This window comes from Takifugu rubripes, chromosome 12 (assembly GCF_901000725.2).
Source record: "Takifugu rubripes chromosome 12, fTakRub1.2, whole genome shotgun sequence".
Lineage (NCBI taxonomy): Eukaryota > Metazoa > Chordata > Actinopteri > Tetraodontiformes > Tetraodontidae > Takifugu > Takifugu rubripes.
Genome location: NC_042296.1, coordinates 5287353 through 5299547, shown reverse-complemented (window position 1 = coordinate 5299547; position 12195 = coordinate 5287353). Strand labels below are relative to the sequence as shown.

Sequence of the window (12195 nt, the reverse complement as noted above, 5' to 3'; positions counted from 1 at the left end):
AGGCGTCAAAAATCACCATAAGCTGAACTCCCAAAGAAAGCAGAAACATCCGCTGCTGCAGCAACTGTGCTGACAGCAGAGGCCAGTGACAGATACAAGTCAAACCAATGCAAAAAGAAAATGGCAAACCACTGCGGCGTCGCACCCTATTAACCAAAACCAGGCCAGCAATGGTGTTTTGTGTTGGTTTTTGCTGAATTAATCTGCAGAGGGAAGAGAACTCAGGGGAAGGAGATGGGGAACAAAGATGTCCTGAAGCATTTGGTCAAACGATAAATCCGTTTGTCACACGGAGAGGTGTCGTTAACGCACAATGGTGGCCATTACAGGAGCTACACAGATACACCTGGGAGTTTCCTGAGTGCTGGTATTAACAGAGTATTAAATTTACAGTACTGTTTCCAGAGCTACAGCGTTCTGTGGCATGGCTTAACGGGACAATGTGAAGCGCCGGGTTGATAAAAAGACAGAGCGAAAGCAGGGAACAATAAGGTCACTGAAGGCGACACCCAGAAAGAAGTTTAATCTTTTAAGATCCTCTTAAGACCACCCCCACCTCCTCCTGCTGCAGATTTAAGAAAGTGCTACAGCTAGCGTGGCTGGATTTGAATACAAGAACATTCGGGTGTTTTGCACTACACGGCACGATCAGAACATGCAGGCACCCCGACGTAACCACCGGTAAAGCCCTGTGGGCTACAGTAACAAAACAGTCAACGCGCGCTGAAACAACTCCGTATGAAAATATAGTATAAAATTTTTGTCAACTGACTTGTACAAATAAAAAGAAAACCACAGAGACAAAGTCAAGTAGGCAAAAAAAAGTGGTGACAAAGTGGCTAGTGTGATCAATGTTCAGTAAGTGTTTTATTTGGACTTTTTTTTTTTTTTTTTTTTAAATAATCATTTTATTAACAAAAATAGAAGCTTTGAGTTGTCTTTGAAAAGCCAGTAAGCTTGGCCCTGGTGTGTGATCCAGGGCCAAATGAAAAACCAGGATGAGTATAGTAGACTTTGGAAGGGACTGTACAGTAAGGGTATATACACGACATCCAATAGAACAATCTACATACACCGAAAGGCTTCTAAAGGCTTTACATTGAATGCAAAACAAATGTTATAAATATCTTAAACAGCAAGATATAGTTGGAACTCCGCAAGCTTCATCAAAACCAAGCAAATATTGGCATCAAAAAAAAAAAAAAAAAAACCTTTGACATTGAATTTTGTATGAGTTTTTTTTTGGTTGATCATCTGAAGCTGACATCTGCCTTTAAGGCTGCTCTCCATGGCACGTCAATAATGTTAAGGAAAAACCCGTCTTGGTGTGTGTGTGTGGGGGAGGGGGGGGGGAATCACTCCTCGCCTTTACTTCCAATATTTCTACAGGCTGCAGCCGTTAGCGTGGCGCTGCCTTTGGGACATGTGCGATGCAATAGGAAAACGTTTAATCTGAGAAAGTGTGTAAAAATTAGCTGCTTTGAGAGCGCAACCAGCAAACACCAATAAAAAATAAACAAAACCAATACTACAGAGAGGTTGAGAACTTTAAGAGATGAAACCGCTGTGCTAGCATATCGTAGCAAAGAGCACATCAGACCAAAGCATGCAGCTGCTAACCGCAAGTTGTTCTGTAGCAAGCGAATATTTTTTTTTAGCAAGGGGAAATAAATATCTGATATGGAGTAACCACGGACTAACTACCTGCCTCTAAGATGCCCTGCGAGATCAGTCCCTAGCTCGCTGTCCTGACCAGCTTACAGTCTCATCATTCACCCAGAAGCTAATGTGCAAAACACACAAAAAACAAAATGAAAAAGGAAATAATCCACCCGCACGAAGCCAATGTGACCAAATCAAAGTGAACGCTAGTGTCTTTTCTCCTTCATGTCGTCCCGCTCAGTTCTGCGAGTGTGCGTCCGCGAGCAGCCACCCGTATCGCTCAAGATCGCTTCAGTTGCGCCAGCCTCTGCAGCAAGTGCAGCTGCTTGGCCTTCAGCTGCTTCCTCTCCTGAGTCTTCTGCCGCTCGCTGGCGTGCAGCTGCTGCAGGTACTCCGTGGCTCTGGTCAGGATCGCCACCTTCGGTGTCTTGGGGCAGTCCGCCAAGCCCGGGATCTCGTCCCGTAAAGACAGGAAGCGAGAGCGCAGGTCGTTCCTGCGCTTGCGTTCGAGGAAGTTGTGCGCCTTGCGTTTGTCTGTGTCCTCGCAGTCCGACGACTGTGGGCTGGAGAGGTGGGACAGGGGGTGGGCCTTCGTGGGAGAGCTTGTGGAGGAAGGAGATGAAGGAGACGTCGAGGAAGTGGGAGAAGACGCACTGGGGTTCGGGGATTCCGACCGCACGCCGGCCATGGTCACATGACCCTTCCTGCTGTCCAAGTTCAGAGGGGCGTGGCCCGGCCGGGGCTGATGGTAATGCGAATTGTGGTGAGGTTGCGACGCCTGGGAGGGGGGCTCGTGTCGGACCCTCTTCCGCGGCGGCTCGCATGGCAAAGGGAGCGTGTCCGGCGAGGGAGCGGCGTAGTTGTGCTGCTGTTGGTGGATCGAGATGTGGAAATGCTTCATTCCGGGGTCCAGAGGGTCAGCCCGCACAGTTATAGTCACCGGTTTACGGGAGTTGACCAAACGACGAGGCTTGCGTTGCTGCTTGTGCTCTACTGTCACCACATCTATCTCCTCTTCCTCCTCATCTTTGTCATCATCTGGAAAAAGAAAGAAAGCAAATGGTCACTTAATATGCCCTTTAAAACCCATTTGTTTAGGTCCCTCAACCCAAAATCCTCAGGAAGCCTGAGCTGTTCCTGGAGGTAACGTTTCCCCGCCCGTTGACGGTCTTTCTGCCACCAATTTATTGCTCACAGAAGAAAAAATAGAAAAAATAGTTGGGCCGTTCAGGCAGGCTGAATAGTCTTCAGAACGGTTACGTTTAAAACCATTTGCTGCCGTTTCCTGGAGCGGGAAGTTGAACTTGAGCGAAGGCTTTATCGACCAGCTGACGAGACCCTTGGGGGAATTTTCAGCGCTCTTGTAAATTGAAACACTTGTACTGTAATTGTGCCTCTGCGTGTTTGGCAGCGGAGAAAAGAAGAATCTCTATTTGAATAAGGCTGGGGAGGGAGTGTTTGATAAAGCTGTTGGCAAAAAGATGACACACTGTTGCTGGGAATGCAGAGTCAACTCCCTCAAGTGGCTCTAAAATGAACCTTTATGGAAACTTAGGGATACTTTTAAGACTCATTTTGATCCATTTGGGCTCAAATCAGCCCCTGAAATTGCTGTGAAATACCGCCTGAAACCAACGTCAAAGAACCCTGCAGGCCTCATCGACCTCCTGAATGGCTAATCCTGTTCTATTCACAGCTCCGGGCTGGCTCGGACCAAATCCACCCACTGACACAATTGGCGCTGCAGCCTGTTGAGGGGAGGAATGCAGCAACAAGTTCCCTTTGTGACATTCCACACACCATTATGTATGGTCTGAGCTCCGCATCACATGCCGGCAAACTCAAAAAAACGCAGTTAACTTTTCAGCCTGGACTGGAAACGGTTGTCTCGTGAGAACCGGGAAGCAGGGTTTGATGCTATCACCAGTGTAAGTGGAGGAACAGGGAGAAGCAGCAGCTGGTCTGCTGGAGGGCCGCCAGTCAGCAGATGTTTTAATGGGCGTGTCACACTGGAGCTGGAAGCATGTGTTGCATGCACCAAGGTAACGCAATGCAGTCGTGTGCCATGCCACCCGCCACAGGAAGACATGGCCCCAGTTAAAGAGTCGACTTTGATAACGATGAAAGATTACATTTAAAATAAAATAAAAACTGCAGATGAAATCTCATGCTATGAAAATATTGAGTTACTCTCAATTCTTTCAAAAGTGTGATGCGTTCCCTATTCTTCAGATTCTACTGACCTGATGAGTCGCTGTGGGACTCCGAGCCAGAGTAAACCTGCTTCTTGCACCCGGTCGCTGATGGAAAAGTGAGCACCGCCGCTGGGTCCACGCATTCCGCCGCCAGCGCGCCGAGGGCTGACGCGTCGGCGGGGCCACTCTGCGCTCTCCACGGAGACGGAACGGCAGAACCACCGGCGACTTTGGCAGCGGCGGCAACGGCAGCAGCAGCCCCCGTCCCGGGACGAGGGGCACAGCGCTCCCCGACAACTCTCTCCAGCTGCTGTCCGGCAGAGAAGCCGCTCCACATGCAGTCCTGAATAATTATGGAGCTCAGATTCCCAAAGGTGTCCCCGGCTGGTGCAAGCTTGCAGGGCACTTCGTGCTGCTGTTGCTGCTCGTCGTCCTGCCCCAAGAACTGAGAGACCCACTCCAGCTTGTCTCCCAAAGTCGGGTACAGCAGCCCGACCTTGCCCGGTCCTTCCAAAGCCCGGATAGGGGACATGGGCGGGGTCGGCACAAGCTCGAATTTCTTCCATATGTCCTCGCTGGGGGCCGTGGACTTGAAGAAATCCTCGTCCGGGTCGTGGTGATCATCGTAGAAATAATGATGGTAGTGATCGAGGTGGTCCATGTCCCAGTTTTCATAACGAGGCGCGGTGGAGCTGATGCCCGGCATGGGGGCTGGCAGGCAGGGGGGCGAATCACTCCGCGGTCCCTCTGTCTGCAGGCAAGACAGGCAGTTGAGGACCGAGTTTTAATCCGAGCAGAAAAAATATGTTAAAATAATCGCAACCCTGCCCGAATCTTTCCGTCTGGGGAAAATGTTGATGTAAATTGCGGTTATTTCAAATGAATTCATCCCAATCGATTAACGACTAATTAGATTAAATGGGATAGTGGGGAAAAACTCCTCCACGAAGGTGCGACATTCATTAAATGGTCTACCTGCTTTGGAACATGATGTACAGACAGAGCCGGAGCTGAAATCAGCAGCAACTGCGGTCAGTCCGCCACAAACTGAACACGCATGTTACAATCACACTAAGTTAAGGCGCATTTAGCGTGTGCGAGTGAAGAGTAGCTCTAGTTTCGCAAGAGTTTCATTACATAACAATGTTTTAGTAGTATACTGTGACAGGGAGCAAGAGAGGGGAGGGCAGGGGTTTCTACTTTCTGCTGACTACTCGGCACAAGAGTCAGAGAGAAATAAATAGACTAATTGGATAGGCAGGTGCCCGGCAGCCTCCAGAGGAATCGTATGTAAAGTAGTTTAATCCGACTCCTCCTCGGTTCTTATCAAGCTCAAAGATTTCAGCTGCGGCCGCTTAAAAAGCAGCGCCAATTAAGCCACAGACGCGCTGGAAACCTGAGAAAACGCTCAACTTCCAGTGCGTAATTTGTCCAATCAGTGAGTCCCTGACTTGCTGCGAGATACTTGTAATCAAATGGAAGGAGTTTTACCTGGTGCTGAGAGCGCAAAACCAGCCCGCGTCCTCATCGATCCACTGTGCGCAATTAAAGACTCCGACACACGAAGCAAAAACAACACCCCCCCCCCCCCCCAATAGAACAACAGGAGCGGCCTCAACGTGTCCTTTACGCAGGAGGTCAGAGCTTCGGCTTGGCTGTCAGGTTGTAAACAGTCCGCTACATCACAAGTCCAGACACTCGCCGAGCTGGATGGGGTTCGGCCCGAGACACTTTTCTGTCTGTAGTGACTACAGCTCCAGCCTATTTGATCAGGGGGAAGGACAGACGGCTATTATGCATAAAAGGCGTGTCGTAGTAGGCGAGCCACGCCCACCGTTTAAAGGCGCAGCACGCTTAAAACACGCACGCTGCACCGCAGAGGTTGTTATGAGAGGCAGGGTTACATGACACTGATTTCATAAGATGTCGCTGTTCCATTTTTACATATAATTATGCTGCAAGCTGCTCTTCACACATAATTATTGTATAATTCTGAAAATTGCTCTTGGTTTGTGCATATAGGACAACCACTGTAGGCATGAGGAGTGTTGGCTATAAAACAGGGACATTTGGGACACTTCTCACAAAGCGAATAGGTTGTGAGGGGTTAAAATGTCAAATTAAGATGAGGATCAGTTGATAATCACACCGCAGCCTTCCAGCAGAGGCCAGTAGAGACGCCATCATGCAGTTGGTGGTGTCCTGTCAAAGATAGAAAAATAGAAGCTGCAGTATCTGATGGTCTCCGTAATCAATATCTGGCTTATATCATTGAGCCCCCCCCTTACACACACACACACACACACACACACACACACACACACACACACACACACACACACACACACACACACACACACACACAGAGCCCAACTGCTGACACGCATGTTCCCGACAAGGGCCTGTCTCCATTTGGAGATTGAGAAACATCCTTCCTATCTATAACTACAAGTCTGCTGTCCCTCCTCCAGCCTCCTCAAAACAGTGTCAGCCCCTTCTCTGTCCACACACACACACCACACACACGCACACACTCACTCCTCCTGTCCTCTGTCACTCATCTACTAGTCCTCAGTGTCTTTCCTGCCCACTTTTCTGCCCCCTCCTAGCGCTTTTATCCTCAGTCCCTTCCTGATCAAAAAGATCTTGACCCTGCATGAATTGGGGAGACTTTGGAGGGTAGGGGTGGGGGTGGGGGGGTGAAACCCTCCTCTTCCCAGGAGGGAGCCTACAAAGGCTCAGACCTAAAAGACAGCAGATGCAGAATCTTTCAAAATGCTCCTCCAGGATCACTTTCTCTCTCCCTCTCTGCTTCTGATCCCTCTTTTCTCTCGCGGTGCTTTCATCCCATCATTCCCTGTCTTCCCACTCGTTTCATACACTTTGAGATGCTTAATCTGCCTCCCCTGTTTTGAATTAATCATTAGACGTGAACGGGAGCAATGGACCCGCCCCTCAAAAATCACAAAAAGGGAGAGAGAAAGCGAGAGAGCGAGAGGTATCTTTTTAGATTAGACAAAGCCAGTAAGGGAGTTTTACTGCTCCCCCCTGTAAATAATTGATCCCGTTTCCTCTTGAAAGGCATTGATATGCAGATATAAATATGATTCCAGATAACATTCTTTCATGCAGATGCGCATGTGGATGTGTTGCTGAGGCGCCTGGGAGCGAAATAACTCATTTGCCGCCGTTCCTCTGTGGATTAATGAGTCTTGTATGCACCAGGGAAGGAAGGGGGGGCACCCCTGATCCCTCCCCTCGGTTTATTTTCCTGTACATCCACTTCAGACACAAACAAACAGTCTGTCTTGGGATTAGTGAAACATTATCACTGGTAAAGTACCAATTAAGCGCAACTGTTGCCGCACCAGGAACCCTGTTAGAGGCAGATCTTCACTTTGCATTTTGAAACTGAACCCCTGCTGCTGCCAAACATCTCTAATGAGGCGTTTGCTGTCTGAAATATTGGAATTTTACTGTTTACTCAGGGATTTTACTCACTTCCTCCCCCTTTGTTCTTTGCTTTTGAGCATTTGTACATTGTATTTAAGGCAGAAATTAGGTCAGTTTAAGAAAGTTTTAGTTGTTTTGCAGGAAAAGAACAAAAAAGCAAATGTTTCTTCTTGTTCAGTGTTGGTTGTTAGCAGGTTTTTTGCTGCTTTGTCGCGTCGAGGAGACGTCTCTCTTTTTTTTTGGGAGGTCCCCTATTAAACATTATCGTTTATGCACAGACGCGCCACCTCAGCCTCCAGCCTTCAAGGTCACCACTGACTCCAACGACCCCATTAGCGTTAGCAGCAAAGTCTAGGGTGTGACTTAATGGGATCAGATGCCCGTGCCACCCCCTCCTTAGCGTGAAGGCTTCGGAGCAGGGCCGTCACCGTCCACCTGAGCGGACTTTGACCGGTCTTCTAAAAGAGAAGGCTTCTGCCGCTAACTAGAATGATAAATGTTTAGCCTGCAAAGATCATAAAAAGAGCCAAGAAATGTGTGTGTTGACCATGTGCGTTGATTTACAGACAACAAATGTATAAACAAAAGTAAAGTAAAGCTGCCTCAGTGCAATTTAGTAGCGAGCAAACACGCAGAAGCTTTTATTGCTTAGTAAAGTGAATCAATTCATCCTGGGGGTTTAATATTCAGAGGATAATCCAGAAGGAAAAAGAATCATGGAGGTGAGACACATCTGCAACACAGTTGGAGGTAAATGACTTTATGGAACCCTGCCCACACACACACACACACACACACACACACACACACACACACACACACACACACACACATTCTTTTTTCACAGGTTGTATTAATGAGTGACAGGTTTTAATTTTACTTTAAAGCTATTGTTTATTTGTCGTCATCCTATCATGGGAGCCATGTTTCACTTTAGAGATGGAGATCACACACTGACCTGGTGGCAGAGCGAACAGGATTAGCATTGCCTTTGATCAAATCATTTAAAATATAAAAAGGGAAGCCTTTCCACATAAAGCAAAAAAAGTTTTCAACTTCCCTCTTTATTCCTTTTGATGCCTATATATTTGAGGACGTTCTAAACCTGCTGATGATGTGCGCTGTGTGGGGGAATTTTGAGGAAAGTCACGTTTGCTGGGGTGGAAATCTACGTCCAATCAAAGGAGGAATTGATTTCAATCAATCAGCAGCACAGCTAATGAATCACACATCAAGAAAAAGTTTCAAGATGGTCGGAAATCCATTTAACACACGCACAAAATCTCACACACACGCACTCACATTGACGGGTCCCTCAGACACTCATCTTTAACCATTGCATTCTGGGTAAAAAGTCAATTCTCAAAGTACAGACTGTACCCTTAAGAGACAGATGCAGGTGTGTGTGTGTGTGTGTGTGTGTGTGTGTGTGTGTGTGTGTGTGTGTGTGTGTGTGTGTGTGTGAAGGAACAGGGTAACAAGCTCAAAGGAATTGATAGATAAATGTGCAAAATAATGAAGAGGTAAAGAGGGAATAAAGTGGAGGAGGACGTGAGGATGAGGGGACGATGTCATGGGGAACATGATGGCGATTTATCGGGAGGTGAAGAAATCACACTTCACAGGAACAGACTTGAACAAAATGAGGCGATTACATAAGTGATATTTGGCAGAGCCGCGTTATTGAGCTTTCTCAAAGGATTGCACACACACACACACACACACACACACACACACACTATCACACACTCTCTCTCTCACTCACACACACACACACACACACACACTGCGATGTAGCGTCTGGCAACACACGGCACAGATAATCCTTCGTATAAGAACACAAACCACTGTGAATAAATACAACCAGCGTGTTCTATTCTTGTTTCCATGGATAAACATGCTGGTTGTTTTGCATTTATGTCACATGATATGTTAGTGTGTGCGTGTGCATGTGTGTGTTTCCGTGTGTGTGTGCGTGTGTGTTATAGTGCACTGCTGCACTGAGGCCATCTCTGTTTTGCTTTAGTTGTCGGAATATATCGAGTGACAGTCACATGTGAAGCTTAATTTAATACCTCTTCTTAAAAATAAATCAGTGATTTAAACAGTAATGATCAAAAAAGGACAACTTCTGCTTATGAATATATGAATATTTAGATCCAGTTTCAGGGCAGAAAACAATCAATCAATAAATAAAAAAAACAGAGTTCCTTTCGTGCATCTGTGCATTTTAATTGTTAAAATAAAGATTCAGACACAGCAATGTGACAAAGTTACCGTACTGACAACTGTGAACCGCTGCAGCGGGTCAGAACCAACTGCTGGGTGTTAAAAATGCTTGAAAAGAGATTTTTTTCCTTCAGTAAAACCAACAAGTTCCAACAGGCATCAAAAAGCATCAAACTACAAGAGTTGGGGGCGGAGCTTAAGGGTTTAGAATGACATGGGTTAAAGGTCTGAGGTGTAATATTTGGTGGAGGGCTGGAGGGGAATGGGGCGGGGGCAGGTCAACAACTGCAAAAATAACTTCCCAGAAACCACATAAAGAACGATATTTTCTGGACCTTTGTGTGATGTGAACTGTAACAGCGGGACCGGCGCGCACGCTGTGGCTGCTCTAGTTCCTCCTTCTGTGGCCTTTCTTTCTTCTTAAATAAGAGAAAAACGCCACATTTGATCCTCCACTGCAGCTGCTGCGGTGCACAGATGGTAAACAGGCTCAGCCTTTGCTGGCTAAAAAAACAAAAAAAAAACATATTCTGAGTTCCAGCATTTTTCCTCCAACAAAACATACAATTACACCATTCAGCTGTGGCAGGTTTCCCTCCTTTTGATGTAATTTTGTACCAGAGTCCTTCCTCTTGTAAAGAAAGTGTTGGTTGGAGCTCAGCCGGTTCCCTTAGCCTGAGGGCCGGGAGAGGCTGGGGTGTGTGGTGTCCTACAGATGGGCGTCTCAGATGGGCACACACACACACACACGCTCGGAATCACACAAAAACTTCCGGAAGAGAGAGGACGAGGCCATGCGTGTTCTTCCCTGTCTAAAGGCAGCAAAGGGGGAGTGATCAGAAGGAGCTCATGTTTGCCAGGGAGAGTAACTGACGGCCGGACTCATTTCCATTGATGCCGCAGCAACTTTTACCTATTTGTAATTCAAATGAAGGAACGCTGTTAACTGCAGAAGGTGGGGGCGTGTGTGTGTGTGTGTGGGGGGGGGGGGGGGGGGGGGGGGGGGTGACCGCGTCTGTTGTCTTTCTCCACCTGCTATAAACACGGTTGCCCACATGGCGGAGGAGACCGAGCAGAGATGAAAAGGGCCGCCCTCGCTTACATAATTATTCCTAATTAAGATGATTCGCCTTCTGAAGAGCCCAGGGTAATCCCGATTGGTAATCCCGATTGGCCCAGGGTGGGGGCCCACTAGGGATTTCCCAATGCAAAGATGACTCGAAACAAGACTGGAAACACTTTACCTCATGCTGTAGGGCCTAATTTGTGTCTGTATACAGGCGGATTAATCCCTGAAACCAGTGATTTCTAGGAAACCACACAGGTGATAGTTAACGTGTCCTGTAAAAAATCTCATATCGTGAATATTTTTTGCACATTCATGATTAACAGGTCACTTATTTACATTAAAACCTTATTTCCAGACAGGTTAGAGCATTTTTGACTCCCCGGTGACGCTGTATGATCTAAAAAAAAATCCTAATTCAGGATGAGTTGGCAGGACGGGTGCATAATTTCAGTCATTTTAAGTGGTTTTCTTCTCAAAAATCATCATATTTGGCATCAAGAATTAATCAAGAGTAAAACTTCATTTGGCCACAATTATGTGCTGTTCTCCTGATCCTTCAACTGTCAATCAAGAAGAGTCTGGTTTGTGGACTCTGGGGGGGTGTCCTGGACTTTGAAACACTTTTGGTTGATTTTAACCCATCTCACCCTCTGTAGCCAAAAGCTACGGAGACGACCTCAGGTCTGAGCTGCAGGAGGTACGCTGAGTAGATTTCCCATGATGCTACAGGGCCGATACACTGTGAGCGCACACTCACTCTGCCACTTTAGCCTATATATTCATTGGCTCTCCTTTCACCCCTCTTCGACACGTCTCCTCCCACTCCCTGGATCCCAGGAACACCCAACAATTGTCTCTGAGCGTCCCTGCCCAGCGGGGCACAATGGGTAACTCTCAACAATGTGTCCTCTCACACACAACCACTCAATGTGTTCACTAATGTGTGTATCTTCTCCTTGTTCTCTGTGGAACATATGGCCTTGTGACATGAGACCAGGAGGCCAGAGCGGAGGAATTTATGTCGCTTTTGGGAGGAATTTTCAATCTAAGTCTTTATTTTTCCGTTTAGGGGGTTGTCTTCTGCACATCACCACGATCACTGACATGTCCAGCCAATCAATAATAAGCATCCTGTTACAGCTTCCTTAATGGGGGGAGGCCATGGGGGCAGGGGTGAGGAGTAATCAAAGGTGTTGTGGAAGGTGTCAGAGGAACAAAAGACATGCTGAAGTGGAGAGATGCCAAAGAGCTGTGTCAAATATTTAGGAGGGCTGTGTGTGTGTGTGTGTGTGTGTGGGGGGGGGGGCAGTGAGAGGACCCCAGGGAGATGCTGCTGCCGTGGGCACATCTGGGGCCTGCAGGTTGGACCTGAGCAGTGAGAGATGTCCGTCTGTGTGACGCAGCAATAATGAAGCACTAATAGAAGCTCCTACTTGTGTGTGTGTGTGTGTTTGACAGAGAGATCCTCCAGGGATCCCTGAGCCTCACAATCACTGTGATTGATCAGTCTTCCTCCCCTCCCCTCTTTATTACAATCATTACTCCCCATTGTCCCCCCCTCTCCGTCCTGGTGATCAATCACTCCAT

General features: G+C 47.4%; 1 protein-coding gene across 1 annotated transcript; it reads right to left on the bottom strand.

The window, feature by feature from the left end:
* Positions 1 to 876: 876 nt before the first annotated feature.
* On the bottom strand, positions 877 to 5641 carry myclb (MYCL proto-oncogene, bHLH transcription factor b). The gene is made up of 3 exons (XM_011609038.2): positions 5349 to 5641; positions 3906 to 4608; positions 877 to 2700 (listed from the first exon to the last, which is right to left on the bottom strand). Exons 2-3 carry the CDS (start codon positions 4561 to 4563, stop codon positions 1943 to 1945), a joined length of 1416 nt encoding a protein of 471 aa, XP_011607340.1. The 5' UTR covers positions 4564 to 4608; positions 5349 to 5641; the 3' UTR covers positions 877 to 1942.
* Positions 5642 to 12195: the final 6554 nt, after the last annotated feature.

Excerpts from the sequence above, each read along its gene's own strand:
- myclb (XM_011609038.2), bottom strand. The coding sequence starts at position 4,563 with ATGCCGGGCATCAGCTCCACCGCGCCTCGTTATGAAAACTGGGACATG. Across the intron at positions 2,701-3,905 it reads GTCCCACAGCGACTCATCAG|ATGATGACAAAGATGAGGAG; the intron begins GTCAGTAGAATC and ends TTCTTTTTCCAG.